Here is a 19,948-nt window from a genome sequence, read left to right on the forward strand (position 1 = left end):
ACTTTCCTGGAGCTAGAGCTCCTGCTCGCTCCCAAACAAGCTCTTGTAACTTTTGCCTTCTAGCAAGGCTAGGCGCTTCCATACTTGGGGTTTAAGTAAAAGTGCATAGTATCAGCATGAATCCCAATTCCCTTGAAAGTCTATGATCCAACAGACTAGGTTCAGTATCAGTTCAGTGGTTCAGTCGTGTCCGAGTCTTTGCAATCCCATGAGCCACAGCATGCCAGGCCTCCCTGTCCATCATCAAATCCCAGAGTTCACCCAAACCCATGTCCATCAAGTCGGTGATGCCATCCAACCATCTCATCCTCTGTCATCCCCTTCTCCTCCTGCCCTCAATCTTTCCCAGCATCAGGGTCTTTTCAAATGAGTCAGCTCTTCACATCTGGTGGTCAAAGTATTGGAGTTTCAGTTTCAGCATCAGTCCTTCCAATGAACACCCAGGACTGATCTCCTTTAGGATGGACTGGTTGGATCTCATTGCAGTCCAAAGGACTCTCAAGAGTCTTCTCCAACACCACAATTCAAAAGCATTAATTCTTCAGCGCTCAGCTTTCTTAACAGATTAGGTTAGTAGTTCTAATTCCCCAGTTACGGAATGGTCAAAGAGACCAGAAAAAATTGACCGAGAAAGGAAAGTTCACTCCACATGCTTTGCCCACTTATGGCCACTCCCCTCAAAGGAATGTTGAGTGCCTCTTGGCATTGGCAGGTCGGCATAAACCCCTAACAAGGCTCCCTTTTGGGGAGCTGCCTTCAGTCATTATGAGGCACCTCAAAACCACTGAGCAGGGCTCATCACTTCCTTCGTACAGGGTGTGTCATTCATTCACACACGCAAACCATAGCATTAGTAAAGTAAAGCAAAAAATGTGTATACTGAGAAAGCAGAGAGGCTAGAGCTCTTGAGTGTTCTTACCTTGTCCTGAAAATCCCGGATGAGCCCCCAAGATGATAGCTTACAGTGAACTGTGTCGGATTTGTGATCTCAGAAGATTTAGCTTCGGGACCAGAGACCATTCTTGATCACTCAAGAGCTTTTGTGTAGCAGTTTTATTAAAGAAAGAAAAGTAACAGAGAAAGCTTCTGACATAGACATCAGAAGGGGGATGGAGAGTGTCCACTCTTTTTCTAGTTTTATGTGTAATGTTAGATTGCTTACTTGGTATTTTTCTGGTTTCCTAAGGTAGACCTGTTTCACTATAAGCTTCCCTCTTAGAACTGCTTTTGTGAGTCACATAGATTTTGGAATGTTGTGTTTCCATTTTCATTTCTCTCAAGGTATTTCTACTTCCTCTTTGACCCATTATTGTTTAGTTCAGCTAACAACATATTCAACAACATATTCATCTCCTATGTGTTTATGTTTTTCACAGTTTTTTTTTTTTTCCTTGTAATTGATTTCTAGTTTCATACCACTGTGGTCAAAAAGATGCACAATATAATTTCACCTTCTTGAATTTACTGACACTTGTTTTGTAACATCATATGATCTATCTTGGAAAATGTTTCATGTGTACTTGAAAAGAATGTGTATTCTGCTGCATTTGGACGGAATGTTGTATATAAATCTATCAAGTCCATCATGTCTAATATGTTGATTAAGGCCAATGTTTCCTTACTAATTTAGTTTGGCTGTTCTGTCCATGGGGCTGCAAAGAGTCAGACACAACTAAGTGACTGGACTGAACTGTTCCGTCCATTGATGTAAGTGATGTGTTAATGTCTCCTAGTATTATTGTATTACTGTCAATAACTCCTTTTAAGTCTGTTCACACCATACCATTTTTTAAATGAAGAAACTATACCATAAAGACTAAGGAAATGCCTACATTACCTAACTTACTTTTATTTAGGCATTTTACATCTTCAGAAATGTACACATTGCCCTTATTCATTAGGCCATCACAGTCCTAGAGTTTACAGAATCCTTTTTAAACAGTGTCTTCATGACTTAATACCCTCGGTAGGTACTGAAGAAATTTATTCAGCTGCTATCTTCTCAGTGAACTCCGGGAGTTGGTGATGGACAGGGAGGCCTGGCGTGCTGCGATTCATGGGGTCGCAAAGAGTCAGACACGACTGAGCAACTGATCTGATCTGATCTTGTATCAAACTGGATAGAGAATCAAGAAATCTAGTTTTTATATCTAACTCATTCTTCTTTTGGTTAGGTTACTTTGAAAATAAGCTCAGTATTTCCAGTGAGCTTTCTGTTCCATAGACTACTTGCTCTCTAGAGTCCTTCTCAGGTAGAAAACATCATAACATTATGATCCATGGAATTTTAGTTGTTGGTTATAGTACAGCATAGGTTATTGTTTTTTTTTTTTCTGACAGTTTACTAACAGTAAAAATACAATGTATATACATCTTATTTAAACACATAAAAATCAGAGGAAAAAAGATTTCTCAAAAAAAAACTTGCTATAATTGTTGCACTATTTTTTATTACTATTCTTATATTTTGTTTACAAACTCATTTCAACACATTCAATTGCTTTGATAACTCGATGCTGCTCCTGCTGCTAAGTCACTGCAGTCATGTCCGACTCTGTGCAACCCCATGGATGGCAGCCCACCAGGCTACGCCATCCCTGGGATTCTTCAGGCAAGAACACTGTAGTGGGCTGTCATTTCCTTCTCTAATGCATGCAAAGTCGCTTCAGTCGTGTCGGACTCTGTGCGACCCTATGGACAGCAGCCCACCAGGTTCCTCCAGCCACAGGATTCTCTACGCAAGAATATTGAAGTGGGTTGCCATTTCCTTCTCCATGATAACTCACTAAGTGGTACCAAACAGTAGCACAAAGAAATGTTGTAATCACTTTAGATAGAAAGTTACTTCTTATTTAAAGAGAACCTTGACCTTACCTCAATCCAGGGGGTGCTAAAAATTGTTGCATTTTCATGAATATACTTTGCCAAGGTCAGAAAACTTTCATCACTGTATTCAAAACGATTCCGGAATATAATGGAGCAGATCACATTGCAGGGAGCATAGGTCAGAAGGAAAGTAGGATCACATGGACATCCTAAAAACAATATAAGAAAGTTGGAATATAATTTGCAAATAAATCTTAAGTTTACTGTTTAAAATAATGGAGAAAGTTTGATTTCTAAGATGTTTTTATTATTGGAACAACCTGAACCTGCCATCATCACTATAAATTCAACATGCCTAGAGAGTTGGACAATATAGAAGGCTGAGTGCTAAAGAATTGATGTTTTCGAACTGTGGTGCTGAAGAAGACTCCTGAGAGTCCCTTGGACAGCAAGATTAAGCCAGTCAGTCCTGAAGGAAATCAGCCCTGAATATTCTTTAGTGCTAAAGCTGAAGCTCCAATATTTTGGCCATCTGATCCAAAGAGCTGACTCATTGGAAAAGACTGTGATGCTGGGAAAGACTGAGGGCAAAATGAGAAGGGGCTGACATGAGTTTGAGCAAACTCTGGAAGGTAATGAAGGACAGAAAAGCCTGGCATGCAGTAGTCCATGGAGTTGCGAAGAGTCGGACATTACTTGGCAACTGAACAACAACAACAAAATACAATTGTGTTTCCCTAAGCAAAATTATCTAATCCAGTGTTATTTATTTATTAAATTTCTCCAAATTATTCTATTTATATCATTCTCCAATTAAAGCCACAAGGTAATACACAAGAAGGAGACCATTTTGAAATGTATTTAAAATTATAAAATTTAGCTCTTGGTGTTGATATTCTTCAAAATACCCAGAAGAAACTGACCAATATAATAAGAAGGTAAGGAGACTGAGGAGAATTGCAATCACATTTTACAAAATGCATTGAAAAAGGTTGAGTGTGCTTTTCTCTGAGAAGACAATAATGAGAGGGATTGAAGATTAGAGATCACGTCAAGAAAAGCAGAGATACAAAGGGAACGTTTCATGCAAAGATGGTCACAACAAAGGACAGAAACGGTATGGACCTAACAAAAGCAGAAGACAGTAAGAAGAGGTGGCAAGAATACAAAGAACTACACAAAAAAGATCTTAATGACCCAGATAACCACGATGGTGTGGTCACCCACCTAGAGCCAGACATCCTGGAATGTGAAGTCAAGTGGGCCTTAGGAAACATCACCATAATCAAAGCTAGTGGAAGTGATGGAATTCCAGTTAAGCAATTTCAAATCCTAAAAGATGATGCTGTGAATGTGCTACACTCAATATGCCAGCAAGTTTGGAAACTCAGCAGAGGCCACAGGACTGGAAAAGTTCAATTTTCATTCCGATCCCAAAAAAAGGCAATGCCAAAGAATGTTCAAACTACCATACAGTGGCATTCATCTCATATGCTGCAAAGTGATGCTCAAAATTCTCCAAGCGAGGCTTCAACCGTATGTGAACCATGAACTTCCACATGTTCAGGCTGGATTTAGGAAAGGCAGAGGAACAAGAGATCAAATTGCCAACATCCATTGGATCATAGAAAGAGCAAGAAAGTTCCAGAAAAATATCTACCTCTGCTTTATTGACTAGACCAAAGCCTTTAACTGTGTGGATCATAACAAACTGTGGAAAATTCTTCAAGAGATGGGACTACCAGACCACCTTACCTGCCTCCTGAGAAACCTGTAGGCAGGTCAAAAAGCAACATTTATAACTGGACATGGAACAACAGACTAGTTCCAAATCGGTAAAGGAGTACATCAAGGCTGTATATAGCCCCCCTGCTTATTTAACTTATATGCATAGTTCAGTTCAGTTCAGTCACTCAGTTGTGTCCGATTCTTTGTGACCCCATGAATTGCAGCATGCCAGGCCTCCCTGTCCATCACCAACTCCCGGAGATCACTCAAATTCATGTCCATCCAGTTGGTGATGCCATCCATCCATGTCACCCTCTGTCGTCCCCTTGTCCTCCTGCCCCCAACCCCTCCCAGCATCAGAGTCTTTTCCAACAAGTCAATTCTTCGCATGAGGTTGCCAAAGTACTGGAATTTCAGCTTCAGCATCATTCCTTCCAAAGAACACCCAGGACTGATCTCCTTTACAGTGGACTGGTTGGATCTCCTTGCAGTCCAAGGGACTCTCAAGAGTCTTCTCCAACATCACAATTCAAAAGCATCAATTCTTCAGCGTTCAGCCTTCTTCACAGTCCAACTCTCACATCCATACATGACCACTGGAAAAACCATAGCCTTGACTAGACGGACCTTTGTTGGCAAAGTAACGTCTCTGCTTTTGAATATGCTATCTAGGTTGGTCATAACTTTCCTTCCAAGGAGCAAGCGTCTTTTAATTTCATGGCTGCAGTCACCATCTGCAGTGACTTTGGAGCCCAGAAAAATAAATTCTGACACTGTTTCCACTGTTTCCCCATCTATTTCCCATGAAGTGATGGGAGCAGATGCCATGAGCTTAGTTTTCTGAATGTTGAGCTTTAAGCCAACTTTTTCACTCTCCTCTTTCACTGTCATCAAGAGGCTTTTGAGTTCCTCTTCACTTTCTGCCATAAGGGTGGTGTCATCTGCATATCTGAGGTTATTGATATTTCTCCCAGCATCTTGATTCCAGCTTGTGCTTCTTCCAGCCCAGCATTTCTCATGATGTACTCTGCATATTAGTTAAATAAGCAGGGTGACAATATACAGCCTTGACGTACTCCTTTTCCTATTTAGAACAAGTCTGTTGTTCCATGTCTAGTTCTAACTGTTGCTTCCTGACCTGCATACAGGTTTCTCAAGAGACAGGTCAGGTGGTCTGGTATTCCCATCCCTTTCAGAATTCTCCACAGTTTATTGTGATCCACACAGTCAAAGGCTTTGGCATAGTCAATAAAGCAGAAATAGATGCTTTTCTGGAACTCTTGCTTTTTTGATGATCCGGCAGATGTTCGCAATTTGATCTCTGGCTCGTCTGTCTTTTCTAAAACCAGTTGAACATCTGGAAGTTCACAGTTCACGTATTGCTGAAGCCTGGCTTGGAGAATTTTGAGCATTACTTTACTAGCGTGTGAGATGAGTGCAATTGTGTGGTAGTTTGAGCATTCTTTGGCATTGCCTTTCTTTGGGATTGGAATGAAAACTGACCTTTTCCAGTCCTGTGGCCAGTGCTGAGTTTTCCAAATTTGCTGGCATAGTATATCGTGTGAAATGCTGAGCTGGGTGAAGCTCAAGCTAGAGTCAAGATTGCAGGGAGAAATATCAAATAACCTCAGATATGCAGATGACACCACACTTGTGGCAGAAAGCAAAGAAGAATTAAAGAGCCCCTTGATGAAAGTGAAAGAGGAGAGTGAAAACGCTGGCTTAAACCTCAACATTCAGAAAACTAAGATGATGGCATCTGGTCCAATCACTTCATGACGTATAGATGGGGAAACAATGGAAACAGTGACAGACTTTATTTTGAGGGGCTCCAAAATCAATGCAGATGGTGACTGCAGCCATGAAATTAAAAGACACTTGCTCCTTGGAAGAAAACTTTGACGAACCTCGACAACATATATAAAAAAACAGAGACATTACTTTGCCAACAAATGTCCATCTAGTCAAATCTATAGTTCTTCCAGTAGTCATGTATAGATATGAGAGTTGGACTATAAGGAAGCTGAGCACTGAAGAATTGATGCCTTTGACTGTGTTGTAGGAGGAGACTCTTTAGAGTCCCTTGGACTGCAAGGAAATCCAACCAGTACATCCTAAAGGAAATCAGTCCTGAATATTCATTGGAAGGACTGATACTGAAGCTAAAACTCCAATACTTTGGCCACCTGATGAGAAGAATTGACTCATTTGAAAAGACAACTGATGCTGGGAAAGATTGAAGGCAGGAGGAGAAGGGGATCATCGACTCAATGGACGTGAGTTTGAGTGGACTCTGGGAATTGGTGATGGACAGGGGAGCCTGGCATACTGCAGTCCGTTGTGTTGCAAAGAGTCGGACACGACTGAGCAACTGATCTGAACTGAACTATAAACAGGTTAACAATATAAAATAGAGAATATGACACCATTTTTTGTTTTTGGAGTCCTGGCATCTTTTAAGCCTTAATTTTTCTTCTTCTACTCACACTTGGACTAGCTGATGTGAGTGCTTCTTTGGCACAAGCAGGAAGTTTAAACCACACATACATTGGATCTCCACCCCCCTACTCCACCCCCTAACCACCATAAAAATTCCAAGCTGGTGTCCTTTTCAAGCTTTCTCCAGGCATTTTTTGGTTGGTTTTCTAGCACTGTGCCCTACCCCAAAAGCCTCATTATGTGAGTAACAGAATTTTTCATATCCTATTGAAATGTGTGTATCACTACCAACCTCAACAGTTATACTAAATTTTCAGTGGGAAATCCATCCTGCCTCTGCCTGGTGACTACTACAACAACACTTTACTACAGAATAAAAAAACTTAGTAGGGATCAAAAAGTAGAGATTATGAGAAAAAAGGTTCTGCTCAACATGTGAAATAACAGTTAGTTAACCAGTGACAAACTGGGCTACCCCAAGAGGATGAGGTCTCCATAGTTAGGTGGATTTGAGCAGAGTCTGGGAGGTCATAGGCAAGGAAGCTGAGAGAAGGTCATACTCACTATGGGAAAATTGAATCAGTTAATAATAAACTGTTTAAAAGATACTTGTTCCTTGAAATAAAAGCTATGACAAACCTAGATAACATATTAAAAAGTAGAGACATCCGTTTGCTGACAAAGATCCATCTAGTCAAAGCTATGGTTTTTCCAGTAGTCATGCGTGGATGTGAGAGTTGGATCATAAAGAAGGCTAAGTGCCAAAGAATTGATGCTTTCCAATTGTGGTCCTGGAAAAGACTCTTGAGAGTCCCTTGGATAGCAAGGAGATCAAACAAGTCAATCATAAAGGAAATCAACCCTGCATATTCATTGGAAAACTGATGCTGAAGCTTAAGCTCTAATTCTTTGGCCACCTGATGGTAAGAGCCAACTCTGATGCTGAGAAAGATTGAGGGCAGGAGGAGAAGGGTGTGACACAGGATGAGATGGTTAGAGGGCATCACCAAATTAATGTACATGAATTTGAGAAAACACTGGGGGATATTGAAAAACATTGAAGCCTGGTGTGCTGTGGTCCATGGGGTCACAAACAGTCAGGTATCACTTAGTGACTGAACAACAACAACATGCTAAAACCCAATATTTACTGATTTATTAATTGCATTTCCAAAATTTTACTCTAGAAAATAATCAGGGATGTTCAATGATTGATATAGATTGCATTATTTAACATTATTAGCAACAAAATACTGAAAGCGAACTATTTGGCCTAAAATAAATTATGGTACATCCAAAATAATGAACTACTATTCTGTTTTGTTAACAATATTCATGATAAACATTTAAAAATTAATCATGTGAAAATATTTATTTAATATGTTAAATTTGAACAGAAGAATAGAGAACAATCTATGCAGGCTGAGCCTTGTGTTCTTCGTCTGCCAGATCTCCCACCCATTCCTAGATAATATGGACCAAGTTCAAATGATGTTCATTGACACTTTATTGCCATCTTGAGAAACTTACTCAAAAGAGGAAACCCAAATCATGCAAATATTTGTAATAATTGCATTATTTATATGAGTAACAACAAAAAATGAGGGGCAAAACCTATCTGGACAATAATGTAACATTGGTAAAAAACCTTGAAGGTTAGCACCTTTTAGAATATAGTGTTATAAGTTCATAATGTTCTTCAAATTTAAATACTGTGGTTTACAAAAGCACAGACTTAAGATCCTCATCTTGCTCCTTCCCTGTCAAGTCTCCTACTCACCCCTTTCTCTCCTATCCCCTCTTCCTGTCCTGCATGGGCATCCACACACGTGTACACTGAGCAGATGTGTGCTGCTGAAGCTCCCTCCCTTCACACCCACAGAGGAGCTGTAATACAGGCCTACTCAGAGAAGGATTTGGTGCAAAGTCCACACCTGAACCACTAATTTTGTTTCAGTTTTACTAAGATATCACTGATAGACAGGACTGTTCAAGTTTAAGGTGCTATATGGCATAATGACATGACATGTTTATGTTGCAAAATATTTGAAATGCTTCTCAAGAAGTTACCTGAGAACTTAGGCTTTCAAGTTACTTGCAGATTACCCCAATCCATGTTCTCCTCTTCTTCCTGAGCACACAGCTAACCACATTTCCCAGCTCCTTGTACATTTAGATGTGGCCCTGTGACTGAGTTACAGCCCAGGGAATATGAAAGAACTTTGTGTGCAAGTGCCATATCTTACCTGTTAAAAACAGTATTTGTTCTTTTCTTTCTTCTTTACTATCCCTGCTCTACCATTCAAAGAGATGAACTCTGGGAGCCACAGGAAGGCAACCATGTGCTGAAGGCATCAAAGGCCCTGGAAACCAGTTGCTTGAAAAGGCCATTATACCAGCAACTCCCCCTCCTGCCACTGTCATGTGAGCAGGAAGTCAACTTCTGTTGGATTTGAGCCATTATCTCTCTGTAGTCTGCTTGTAATAGCATTTGGTCTGCCCAAGCAGTTACTGCTAATTACATAAAGAAATACCCACCATTGGTTTTTTTTAATGCTTCCACCAAACATAAGGCTTCCTCTTGAATTCTGTGTTCAATAGTCCTCTTCCCCATCCCCATATTCCTCAAAACCATGAGGGAGAAACGCCGAGTTTGCTTCCATATTTCTCCATTGCTGAAAATAATTCCTATCAGGACACAAACCAAAAACAGAGAATAATCCATTGCCACAAATTCTAGCTGAGAGTCTTTAAAGAGGAAATGACAAGGACACCTAAGCAGGGATTAAATATAGGAGTGACAGCCTCAGGAATTCCTATTGGGCCCTTCATCACCTGCCTCCTCCTCTCTTAACCCAGCTTGTATCTTACTTTCAAGACTCTTGGTTTTACATATTACTACACTTAACCTAGCTTGTATCTTACTTTCAAGACTCTTGGTTTTACACTCTTCCTTACCCATTAGCTCCTGCAAAATTCAGAACAACCCTAAGAACCAAGTGTTTTCTCTCCCGTTTACTTATGAGGATGCTGAAAATCACAGAGGCAAAATGCTTGCTCTTTGATGACTCAGCTAACAATCCATAGAGTCCAAGTTATAGGTTAAGTTTTCAGGATTGATTTGGGCATTGAAAATGAACTGTAGGAGAAACAACAAAAGAGTCAATTCCTTTTTTTTTTTTTTTTTTTTTGATAGTTTATAAACGACAGAAATTTATTTCTCACAGGTCTGAGGGCTGAGATCAGGTATCAGCATGGTCAGGAAGGATCCTTTTCTGGGATGTAACTTCTTTTATGTTCACATGGTGAAAGTGGGTGATGACGCTTAATTCTTAAGACAGGGATAAACAGTACTTGTGTATTGAAAGGAAGCTCATGAAAGTCTATTCCTCAAGTAAGGGACATGGCCATAGCTCTTCCCATTTTGACATTTTCCCTCTATATGCTAATCTCTTCCACAAAATATGGATGTCTTCCCGTGTTCTACCCTGTGGGTCCCTGCCACCCCCTTCTGACAACCCCACAGCTAGGCTAGGTCTATAATACAAAGCATAAAGCACAAAAATGCTCTAAAAAGAGGGTCACGTGGAAACACAATAAATGTAAATTAGAATATTAAAGAAAATCTTTTGAAATCGAATACTTGCACGGTCTGTCGTCTGTTTTTCACATTGTACCAAGAAAGTTCAATGTCAGACTTCCAGAGCCAAGGACAAGTCAGAGGAAAAGACAATGCTCTTAGGGACCTTGTCAAATAAGACCTTAAAGAACAATGTAAAGGATGAACTGACCCTATTCGGCATTATTTTTGTAAGAAACCAGTGACCCACAGAGGATGGGACAGTTTAAGGTCTAGCTATTAAAACACAGATGACAGACAGAGCAAGTATTTGATTTCAAAAGATTTTCTTTAATATTCTAATTTATATTTATTGTCTTTCCCCATGACCCTCTTTTCAGAGCGTATTTGTGCTTTATGCTTTGTATTACTTTCTATTGGATTAAAAAAATTGTTGTGCTTTTTTTATTCTAACAAGAATAGAAAATTGAATGCAATGTACATACTTCAAACCTTTGTTGGTTCCATGTATATATTATGCAGGCTTCCAAAACTAGTCTCTTAGCAACCATGACTCAGGCCAGAAAGCAAAATATTCAATAAATAGGATAATTCATTGTCATTTTCCTTCCTTCTTTTTCTCTCTGTCTCTTTCTCATTTTCTTACCTTGCCGTAATTTATTAATAGAACATTAGTGGTTAGAAGATTTGCTTTCACTGCACTTAATGTTTCATTCAGACTGTGTCATCTTCATAATTTTAAATAGGGATTAATGATCCATAGAAAACTGTTTAATGATGATGCTTTCATAAACTTCTCTATTATCTATAATTTCTCAATTCCTTAGCCTATTTGAATCTTTCCAACTTACAATTCCCACACACTTCTCAAGTAGAAGCATACCTAATCCCTGGTTGATGTTGTCTGCCACTGGTAAACTACCTCTGCCAGAAAATTCCTCACTCTGATCAATCAGGACTTGCTTCACTGCTTCATATCCATGCAACACCACAGTGGGCTTCATGCCAAAATACAGAGTGAACACAGGACCATAATCTTCTGCTAGCTGGAAAAGGAACAGGAGATGCAAGAACAGTGAGCACTTCAAAACTGAAAATGTAGATAATATAGGAAAATGTAGATAATGTGGGAAATATTTTTAATCTTCTTAAGATTTATCCATTATAAAAGATTTCAATTTCTAGAACTAGTAATTTAATATGACATCACTTTACTACCATGGTAATTATCATTATATTATTAGGAATGCTGTTATTATTATCATCACCATCAATAGTTATTCTTTATTCAGCTCCTACTATGTGACAAAGGCCATAGTATGAATTTTATTAGTATTATTCTATTAAACTTTTTTCTGCTAAACCTATAATTGCTCCTCCCTTCTTATAGTGGCAATAAATGACGTTTCCTCTGTTTAAAGGAGGGTGCTCCATCTCTCACACATGCAGACTAATAATCATCCCCTCATCATCCATTCTTCACATCTTTAGCACCAGAGACCTCTAAGCTTTCAAAATACACAAGGACGTAGCCACAGACATTTTCTGTCTTCCCAGTGTGATGATGTAAGTAAGTTTTCATGAAGTGAGATAAGCAGAAGGGACGTGCACAAATTTTGCACTGGCATAAATGGGTGACATCTTTCATTTCTCCTCCTATCCATAGGTTGAAATGACAGCGTGCAGATGACCCCTCTGTGGCTGCAAATAAGAACAACAGCCTTAGAGCACAGGATGGTAAACTACAAGACTGAGAAGATCTGGTTCTCTGAAAGACCTGGTGGAGGAGAGGCAGGCCAGCAGCACTTAACTCTACGCCTTCTATGTGGAAGGCAGAAATAAACTGTCTTCCTTAAGTCACTGCATTATTGTGTCTTTCTGTCATAGCAGCTTATTTAGTGTAGTACATGATATAGACTTTTACTCTTTCAACTTGTCCAATATTTGAGTTCTTTTGCTACCTTATAATCCATTCTCCATACAGGACCCCTTTTCACAAAGCATATGTTAAAGAACATCATATTGCTCTTATGCTAAAGACCTATATTCTTAAAATCCCTGTAAGATCTACGTACTCTGGTTCCTGCTTACCTGCTTAATCTCATCTCACACCAAGCTTTTACCTACTCTCTGGGCGACAAAAAAATTGGTCCTCTTTCAGACATTCCAATAACTAAGTCTGCTCCAGACTGAAAAAAAAAAAAAATGGAACATTCACCTGTATTTTATCCAGTTAATGTCTAATTATTTTTCAGATCTCAGCTCCAATTTCACTTCCACAGAGAACCCTTACTGACTGTGCCTCCGACCTGTAATCCTTTAAACTACATCACCTTTTTCTACTGTGCTCCTGTTACATGGTTTGTAATCATCCACTTATTTGCATGAGTGTTTCATAAATACATGCCTACCATCTAGACTGTAAATTCCGTACTGCTGACCTTTTTTTGTTTGTTTTAATTCACTGCTTGAATAGTTAAAGAACCTGCCTGCAGTGTAGGAGACCTGGGTTCAACCCTACCCACTCCAGTATTCTTCCTTGGAGAATTCCATAGCCAGAGGAGCCTGGCTGGTGGGCTACAGTCCATGGGGTTGCAAAGAGTCGGACATGACTGAGTGACTAAAATTTTCACTTTCTTTCACTTTGAAAATTCCCAGCATCTGACACACCTGGGACTGAAAGTAGGCATTCAACAACTTGTTAAGCTCAGGTATTAATATTTGTGCATAATAATTATTATTCACCTTTTAAAAAAATAGAAATTAAAGCTCAGGGAGATTTTTAAAATTTGACCAAGGCTGTGAGTTAAGAACTGTATGAGCTGGGGTGCTGACACAATCTCTTCAAAACCAGAGTCTGATACACAGAAGGAGGAGCTTCCAGGGGTAGTGCTTTCATGACTACCTTTCCCAGAGAAGTCAGATTTCAGATAATTCCTTCAAGATTTAAAGAGCTATTGAACAGTTATTCATTCATTGAGCAAATACAACAGAAACTGTGAAATCTCTTGAAACTTGGTTATTTCCTTGATTTCAAATCAATGTATTCTTTCGGGAAATTTTGGGGTTGTCATTCTATATGCAGTTTTTAAAAATTAAAGCAATTTCATTGCCACTAGAATTCACCAAAAATAAATGCTATAAAGGACACATAGGTCACAACATGGACAGAGAATTCCTACTTTTGACAGTTTCAACAATGATCTCATTGATCTCACTCCCTTCTGGCAACCTTTAGCTGTATACCATCTAAAATCATGTCTGGGTGTCATACATCATGGACAAGTGAGATTAATCCCAGGGATGCAAGTATGGTTCAATATTCTCAAATTAATCAATGCTATACCCCACATTAACAAATGGAAAAATAAAATCATATGATTGTTCAATAGATGTAGAAAAGTTTTTTTACAAAATCCAATATCCATTTAAGATTAAAAATTCTCCACAAGGTAGGTATAGAGGCAACATACTTCAACATAATTTAAAAATCACATATATGATAAGTCCACAGCTATCATCATCATACTTGATAGTGAAAAGCTGAAAGCATTTTCTCTAAAATCAAGAACAAGACAAGGATGCCCACTCTTGCCAATTTTACTTAAAATATTGTATTAGAAATCAAAGCCATAGCAGTCAAAGAAAGAGAAATAAAAGGAATTGAAATTGAAAAGAATGAAGTCAAACTGTTCTTATTTGTAGATGACACAATACTATCTATACAAAATTCAAAGTTCAGTTCAGTTGCTCATTCATGTCCGACTGTTTGCAACCCAATGGACTGCAGCACGCCAGGTCTCCCTGTCCATCACCAACTCCCGGGGTTTACTCAAACTCATGTCCATTGAGTTGGTGATGTCATCCAACCATCTCATCCTCTGTCGTCCCCTTCTCCTCCTGCCCTCAATCTTTCCTAGCATCAGGGTCTTTTCCAATGAGTCAGTTCTTAGCATCAGGTGGCCAAAGTACAGGAGTTGCAGCTTCAGCATCAGTCCTTCCAATGAATCCGGGACTGATTTCCTTTAGGATGAACTGGTTGGACTCCTTGCTGTCCAAAATTCTAAAAATCCCAACAAAAGTCTTCTAGAGCTCATGAATGAATTTGGAACAATTGTAGGATAAAAAATTAATGTACAGAAATCTGTTCCATTTCTAAACAATAAGAACAAACTATCGGAAAGAGAAATTAATAAACCAATCCCATTTATCATCACATAGAAGAGAATAAAATTCCAAGCAATAAATCTAATTAACCAAGGAAGTAAAAGACATGTACTCAGAAAAGTATGAGATGCTGATTTAAAAAAAAAAAAAAGACAATACAAATAGAGGGAAAGACATAACATGCTCATGGACAAGGAAAGTTAATATTATTATAATGAACATATTACATATTACCCAAGGAAATCAACAGATTCAAAGACAATCTTGTCAAAATACCAGTGTAATATTCAAAGTACTACAACAAGTAATTCTAAAATTTGTATGGAAACACAAAATAACTCAAGTAGACAAAGATATCCAAAGAAAGAACAGAACTGAAAGTATCATACTCCCTGATGTCAGACTACAGTACAAAGTTACAGTAACCAAAACAAAATTGTACTGGCACAAAAATGGACACAGGTCTATGGAGCAGAGCATTAGCCCAGAAAATAATCCACACTTACATGAACAACGAATCCGTGAAAAAGGACACAAAAATATACAGTGGGGAAAAGGCAATTTCTTCAATAAGTGGTGTGAGGAAAACTAAACAGCTACACGTAAAAGAATTAAATTAAAATATTTCACATGCTAGTAAGGTTAGGCTCAAAATCTTTTAAGATAGGGTTCAGCAGTACATGAATCGACACTTTCCAGATGCAAAAGCTGGGTTTAGAAAAGGCAGAGGAACCAGAGATCAAACTGCCAACATTCATTGGATCATAAAGAAAGCAGGTTCAGTTCAGTTCAGTCACTCAGTTATGTCCAACTCTTTGTGACCCCATGGACTGCAGCACGCCACACCTCCCTGTCCATCACCAACTCCAAGAGTTTACTCAAGCTCATGTTCACTGAGTCAGTGAAGCCAACCAACTGTCTCATCCTCTTCTAGGAGAAAACAAGCGAATTCCAGAAAAATATCTACTTCTGCTTCATTGACTACATTAAATCCTTCTACTGTGTGGATCACAACAAACTGTGAAAAATTCTTAAAGAGATGGGAGTACCAGACCACCTTACCTATCTCCTGTGAAACCTGAATGTGGGTAAAGAAGCAGCAGTTAAAACTGGGAATGGAACAATTGACTGGTTCAAAATTGGGAAAGGAGTAAAACAAGGCTGTATATTGTCACCCTGCTTATATGAAGAGTATATCTTAACTTATATGCAGAGTACATCATATGAAATGCTGGGCTGGGTGAATCATAAGCTGTCATCAAGATTACCAGCAGAAATATCAGTAACCTCAGATATGCAGATGATACCAATCTAATGGCAGAAGGGAAGAGGAACTACAGGAAGGTGAAAGAGAAAAGTGAAAAAGCTGACTTAAAACTCAGCATTCAAAAAACGAAGATCATGGCATCTGGTCCCATTTTTTTCATGGCAAACAGAAAGGGAAAAGTGGAAGCAGTGAAAGATTTTATTTTCTTGGGTTCCAAAATCACTGTGGACAGTGACTGCAGCCATGAAATAAAAAGATGTTTCCTCCTTGGAAGAAAAGCTATGACACATCTAGACAGCATATCAAAAAGCAGAGACATCACTTTGCTGACAAAGGTCCATATAATCAAAACTATAGTTTTTCTAGTAGTCATTTATGGATGTGAGAGGTGAACCATAAAGAAGGCTGAGCACTGAAGAACTGATGCTTTTGAATTGTGGTATGGGAGAAGACTCTTGAGTCCCTTGGACTGCAAGGAGATCCAACCAGTCCATCCTAAAGGAAATCAGTCCTGAATATTCATTGGAAGGACTGTTAATCAAGCTGAAGCTCCAATACTTTGGCAACCTAATGGGAAGAGCCAAGTCATTGGAAAAGACCCTCATGCTTGGAAAGACTGAAGACAAAGGAGAAGAGGATGGCAGAGGGTGAGATGGTTAGATAGCACCACTGACTCAATGGACATGAGTTTGAGCAAACTCCAGGAGATAGTGGAGGACAGAGTATCCTGGCATGCTGTAGTCCATGGGTCGCAAAGAGTCAGACAAGACTCAGTGACTGAACAACACAGAAACAAGTATTTTCTCATACTATATATAAATCTTAACTCAAAAAGGGTTGAGGACTTAAATGTAAGACCAGAAACCGTAAAACACCTGGAAGGAAACATAGGCTGTATACTCCTTGACATGATTCATAGCATATGTTTTTGGATCTGCCTCCTAGTGAAGTGAAAGTGTTAGTCACTAAGCTGTGTCCAACTCTGCGACCCTCTAGGCTGGACTGCAAGGAGATCCAACCAGTCCATTCTAAAGGAGATCGGTCCTGGGTGTTCTTTGGAAGGAATGATGCTAAAGCTGAAATTCCAGTACTTTGGCCACCTCATGTAAAGAGTTGACTCATTGGAAAAGACTCTGATGCTTGGAGGGATTGGGGGCAGGAGGACAAGGGGAGGACAGAGGGTGAGATGGCTGGATGGCATCACTGACTTGATGCAGGTGAGTTTGAGTGAACTCCGGGAGCTGGTCATGGACAAGGAGGCCTGGCGTGCTGCAATTCATGGCGTCGCAAAGAGTCAGACATGACTGAGCGACTGAACTGAACTGAGACTGTAGCCTACCAGGCTCCTCTGTCCATGGAATTCTCCAGGCAAGAATTCTGAAGTGGGTAGCATTCCCTTCTCCAGGGGATCTTTCTCAACCCAGGTATCGAACCCAGGTCTCCAACATTGTAGGCAGATTCTTTACCATCTTTACCACAAAAAAGAATGAAATTTTGCCATTTGCAATAATATAAACGAATCTGGAGGGCATTACACTTAGAGAAGTAAGTCAGACAGAGAAGGAAAAATACTCTGTTATCATTTATATGTGGAATATTTTTTTAAATAAAATGAATAAATTGAACAGAATATAAACAGTTTCACATACATAGAGAACAAACCAGTGGTTACCAGTGGGAAACAAGAAGAATGGAAGGGGAAATGAGCAGTAGGGGATTAAAAACTATAGACTACTATGTATAAAACAAATAAACTACAAGGATAAATTGTTCAGCGCAGGGAATACAGCCTATAATTTATAATAAATTTCAAAGGAGCATAATCTATAAAACTTTCTATATTCTCACTTGAAACTAACATAATATTGTAAATCAACTTTAGCTCAATTGAAAATAAATTAACAGGGTTCCCCTGGTAATCCAGCGGTTAAGAATCTGCCTCACAATGCAAGGGAATCTGGTTTGATCCCTAGTCTGGGAAAACCCCACATGCTGCAGACAACAAGCCTGAGTGCCACAGCAACTGAGCCTATGCTCTGGAGACTGTGAGGAGCAACTACTGAAGCCCATGAGCCACAGAGTCTGTCTATTGCAACAAGAGAAATCATGGCAAGGAGGAGCCCACACACTGCAACTAGAGTGTAGTTTCTGTTTGCCACAACTAGAGAAAGCCTATGCACAGTAATGAAGACCCAGCACAGCCCAAAATAAATATTTTTAAATAAATGAATAAAAATAAATAACAATGAATAAATAAATAAATAAATAAAACCATGTCCAGGTGTCCAATGGGAACTCCCCTTTAAAACCACTTTTAACAAACATGGTGTCTGGGACTAAGGAGTCTGGGACAAGACATAGGGCAGTCTTATTTATTCATTACAAACAACTGGAAGAAAAGTAATCATACTTGCCTTGCTTATGGATTTGCTGACATTCTTAATATTTATCTGCAGAATATTTCCAACAATTGGGAGAGGAGTGGGCCCAGGTGGCAGCGTCCCTTTGGCATGCCTCTGATTCCATAGAAAAAGGAAAATCAAAATAGAAAGACAGATCACCAGAACTACAGAGAGATCCATTGGTGTGCTTTGCGTGAGGGCAACTGAAAGCTTAGAATCCAAACACTTTATAAAAACTAAGTGCAAAGAAAAAAACAAACAAAGAAAGTGCAAGCTTATCACCAAACATGCAATAAGTCTTGAACTTTTAAATAAATAAGACTTTATCATCAGTACACTTTGTCTTGTCAATAGATATTTAAACAAAATGTTACATTAGTATTGATAAACATGTAAGTTTCAATGGAAATCTCAACTAAACAAAATTCACTTTCTCAGAGATGGCCATATTTTAGTAGTAAAATTGAAGCTATCAAAGTTTCAAAGGACTGGAATTCACAATCACAACAAATGATGAGAACATCTCTACTCATCATATAAGCAGAAAAAGAAGCACTGTCAGAGCTTTTTCTCATAAAATCCATGGTAACGCCAGGTGAAGACAGAAGGAAGCAGGACAAATAAAGAAAGGAATATGGAGCTAGTCTTACCTTAAAAAGAGTAGAGCTATCCCACTAGTCCTCACAGAGCCCTGTTTTTGTGCCAGGAGTTCTGACACCACTAACTTCCAGAGGAGATGCTGGTCAGCAGACAGTAGACAGAAAACAGGAATAACAAGTCAAGGAAAGAAATCATTCAAAGATATCAGTGGAGGATCCCTTGGCTGCATATCACCCACCCCGCTTCTTTGCATACCCATTTCCAATAAGGATCACATAGCCAGAGCAAACCTTGTATGTTCACACCTAGGTGAAAAAATACACTCCAGCATTCAATACTATAAATATTTGAAAGTGTCTAGAAACTCATAGATATGAATGAAATTTCAAGACTCAAAAGATATTTGAGGACCTCCAATTGCATAATAAGCATCATACTTAAAATTCAGAAAACTATTCCTTGAAGTATTTAACTTAGTGAAAACAGAAAAGTTAAAATAAGTGTATCATCAGATAAATTTAGCCATGGAAAAGAAAAAGTTATTAGAAAACTGAGAAGTTCTTGTTAATTAAGTATGTGGTGGCAAAAAATATTTTTCAATAAATGAATATGCTGAGTAATAAAATAGATTTAGTTCCATTTACACTTATTTTAAACAGCAGTAAGATTCAGCAGTAACATGGGTTTCCATAAGGATAGAGTACAAAATAGTAATGATGAAAACATTAAACAAATTAAGTAGTATGGGAAATAGTTCTATTAATAGAAATCCTAGTGACTTTATCACAGGAATTTTAAGGAGAGAGAAAAATAAGCAAATAATAATAAGCAAAGCAAATTGAATACATTTTTCCTACAATGATGAAAAATCCAAAGAATCCATGAAATTCTAAACAGTATTACAGAGAAAAGATCCACACTCCCAAAATCTTGTGAAAC

General features: G+C 38.8%; 1 protein-coding gene and 1 long non-coding RNA gene across 2 annotated transcripts in view; one reads left to right on the forward strand and one right to left on the reverse strand.

Moving 5' to 3' along the window:
• The window catches only part of LOC112444483 (uncharacterized), a 28,489-nt gene extending 16,051 nt beyond the window's left edge, over window positions 1-12,438 (forward strand). Inside the window, exon 2 of the long non-coding RNA XR_003032771.2 lies at window positions 12,240-12,438. This is a non-coding gene — a long non-coding RNA (uncharacterized lncRNA). The remainder of the gene's footprint in view (window positions 1-12,239) is intronic.
• Window positions 1-18,614, reverse strand: part of CYP2C281 (cytochrome P450 family 2 subfamily C member 281) — a 51,984-nt gene extending 33,370 nt beyond the window's left edge. Inside the window, exons 1-4 of the mRNA XM_002698399.6 lie at window positions 18,422-18,614; window positions 11,457-11,619; window positions 9,532-9,681; window positions 2,875-3,035 (exon numbers count right to left, since the gene is read on the reverse strand). Coding sequence (XP_002698445.1) covers window positions 2,875-3,035; window positions 9,532-9,681; window positions 11,457-11,619; window positions 18,422-18,589 — 642 coding nt within the window. The 5' untranslated portion in view covers window positions 18,590-18,614. The remainder of the gene's footprint in view (window positions 1-2,874; window positions 3,036-9,531; window positions 9,682-11,456; window positions 11,620-18,421) is intronic.
• Window positions 18,615-19,948: the final 1,334 nt, after the last annotated feature.

The sequence above is a fragment of the Bos taurus genome, chromosome 26 (assembly GCF_002263795.3).
Source record: "Bos taurus isolate L1 Dominette 01449 registration number 42190680 breed Hereford chromosome 26, ARS-UCD2.0, whole genome shotgun sequence".
NCBI classification, from domain to species: Eukaryota; Metazoa; Chordata; class Mammalia; order Artiodactyla; family Bovidae; genus Bos; species Bos taurus.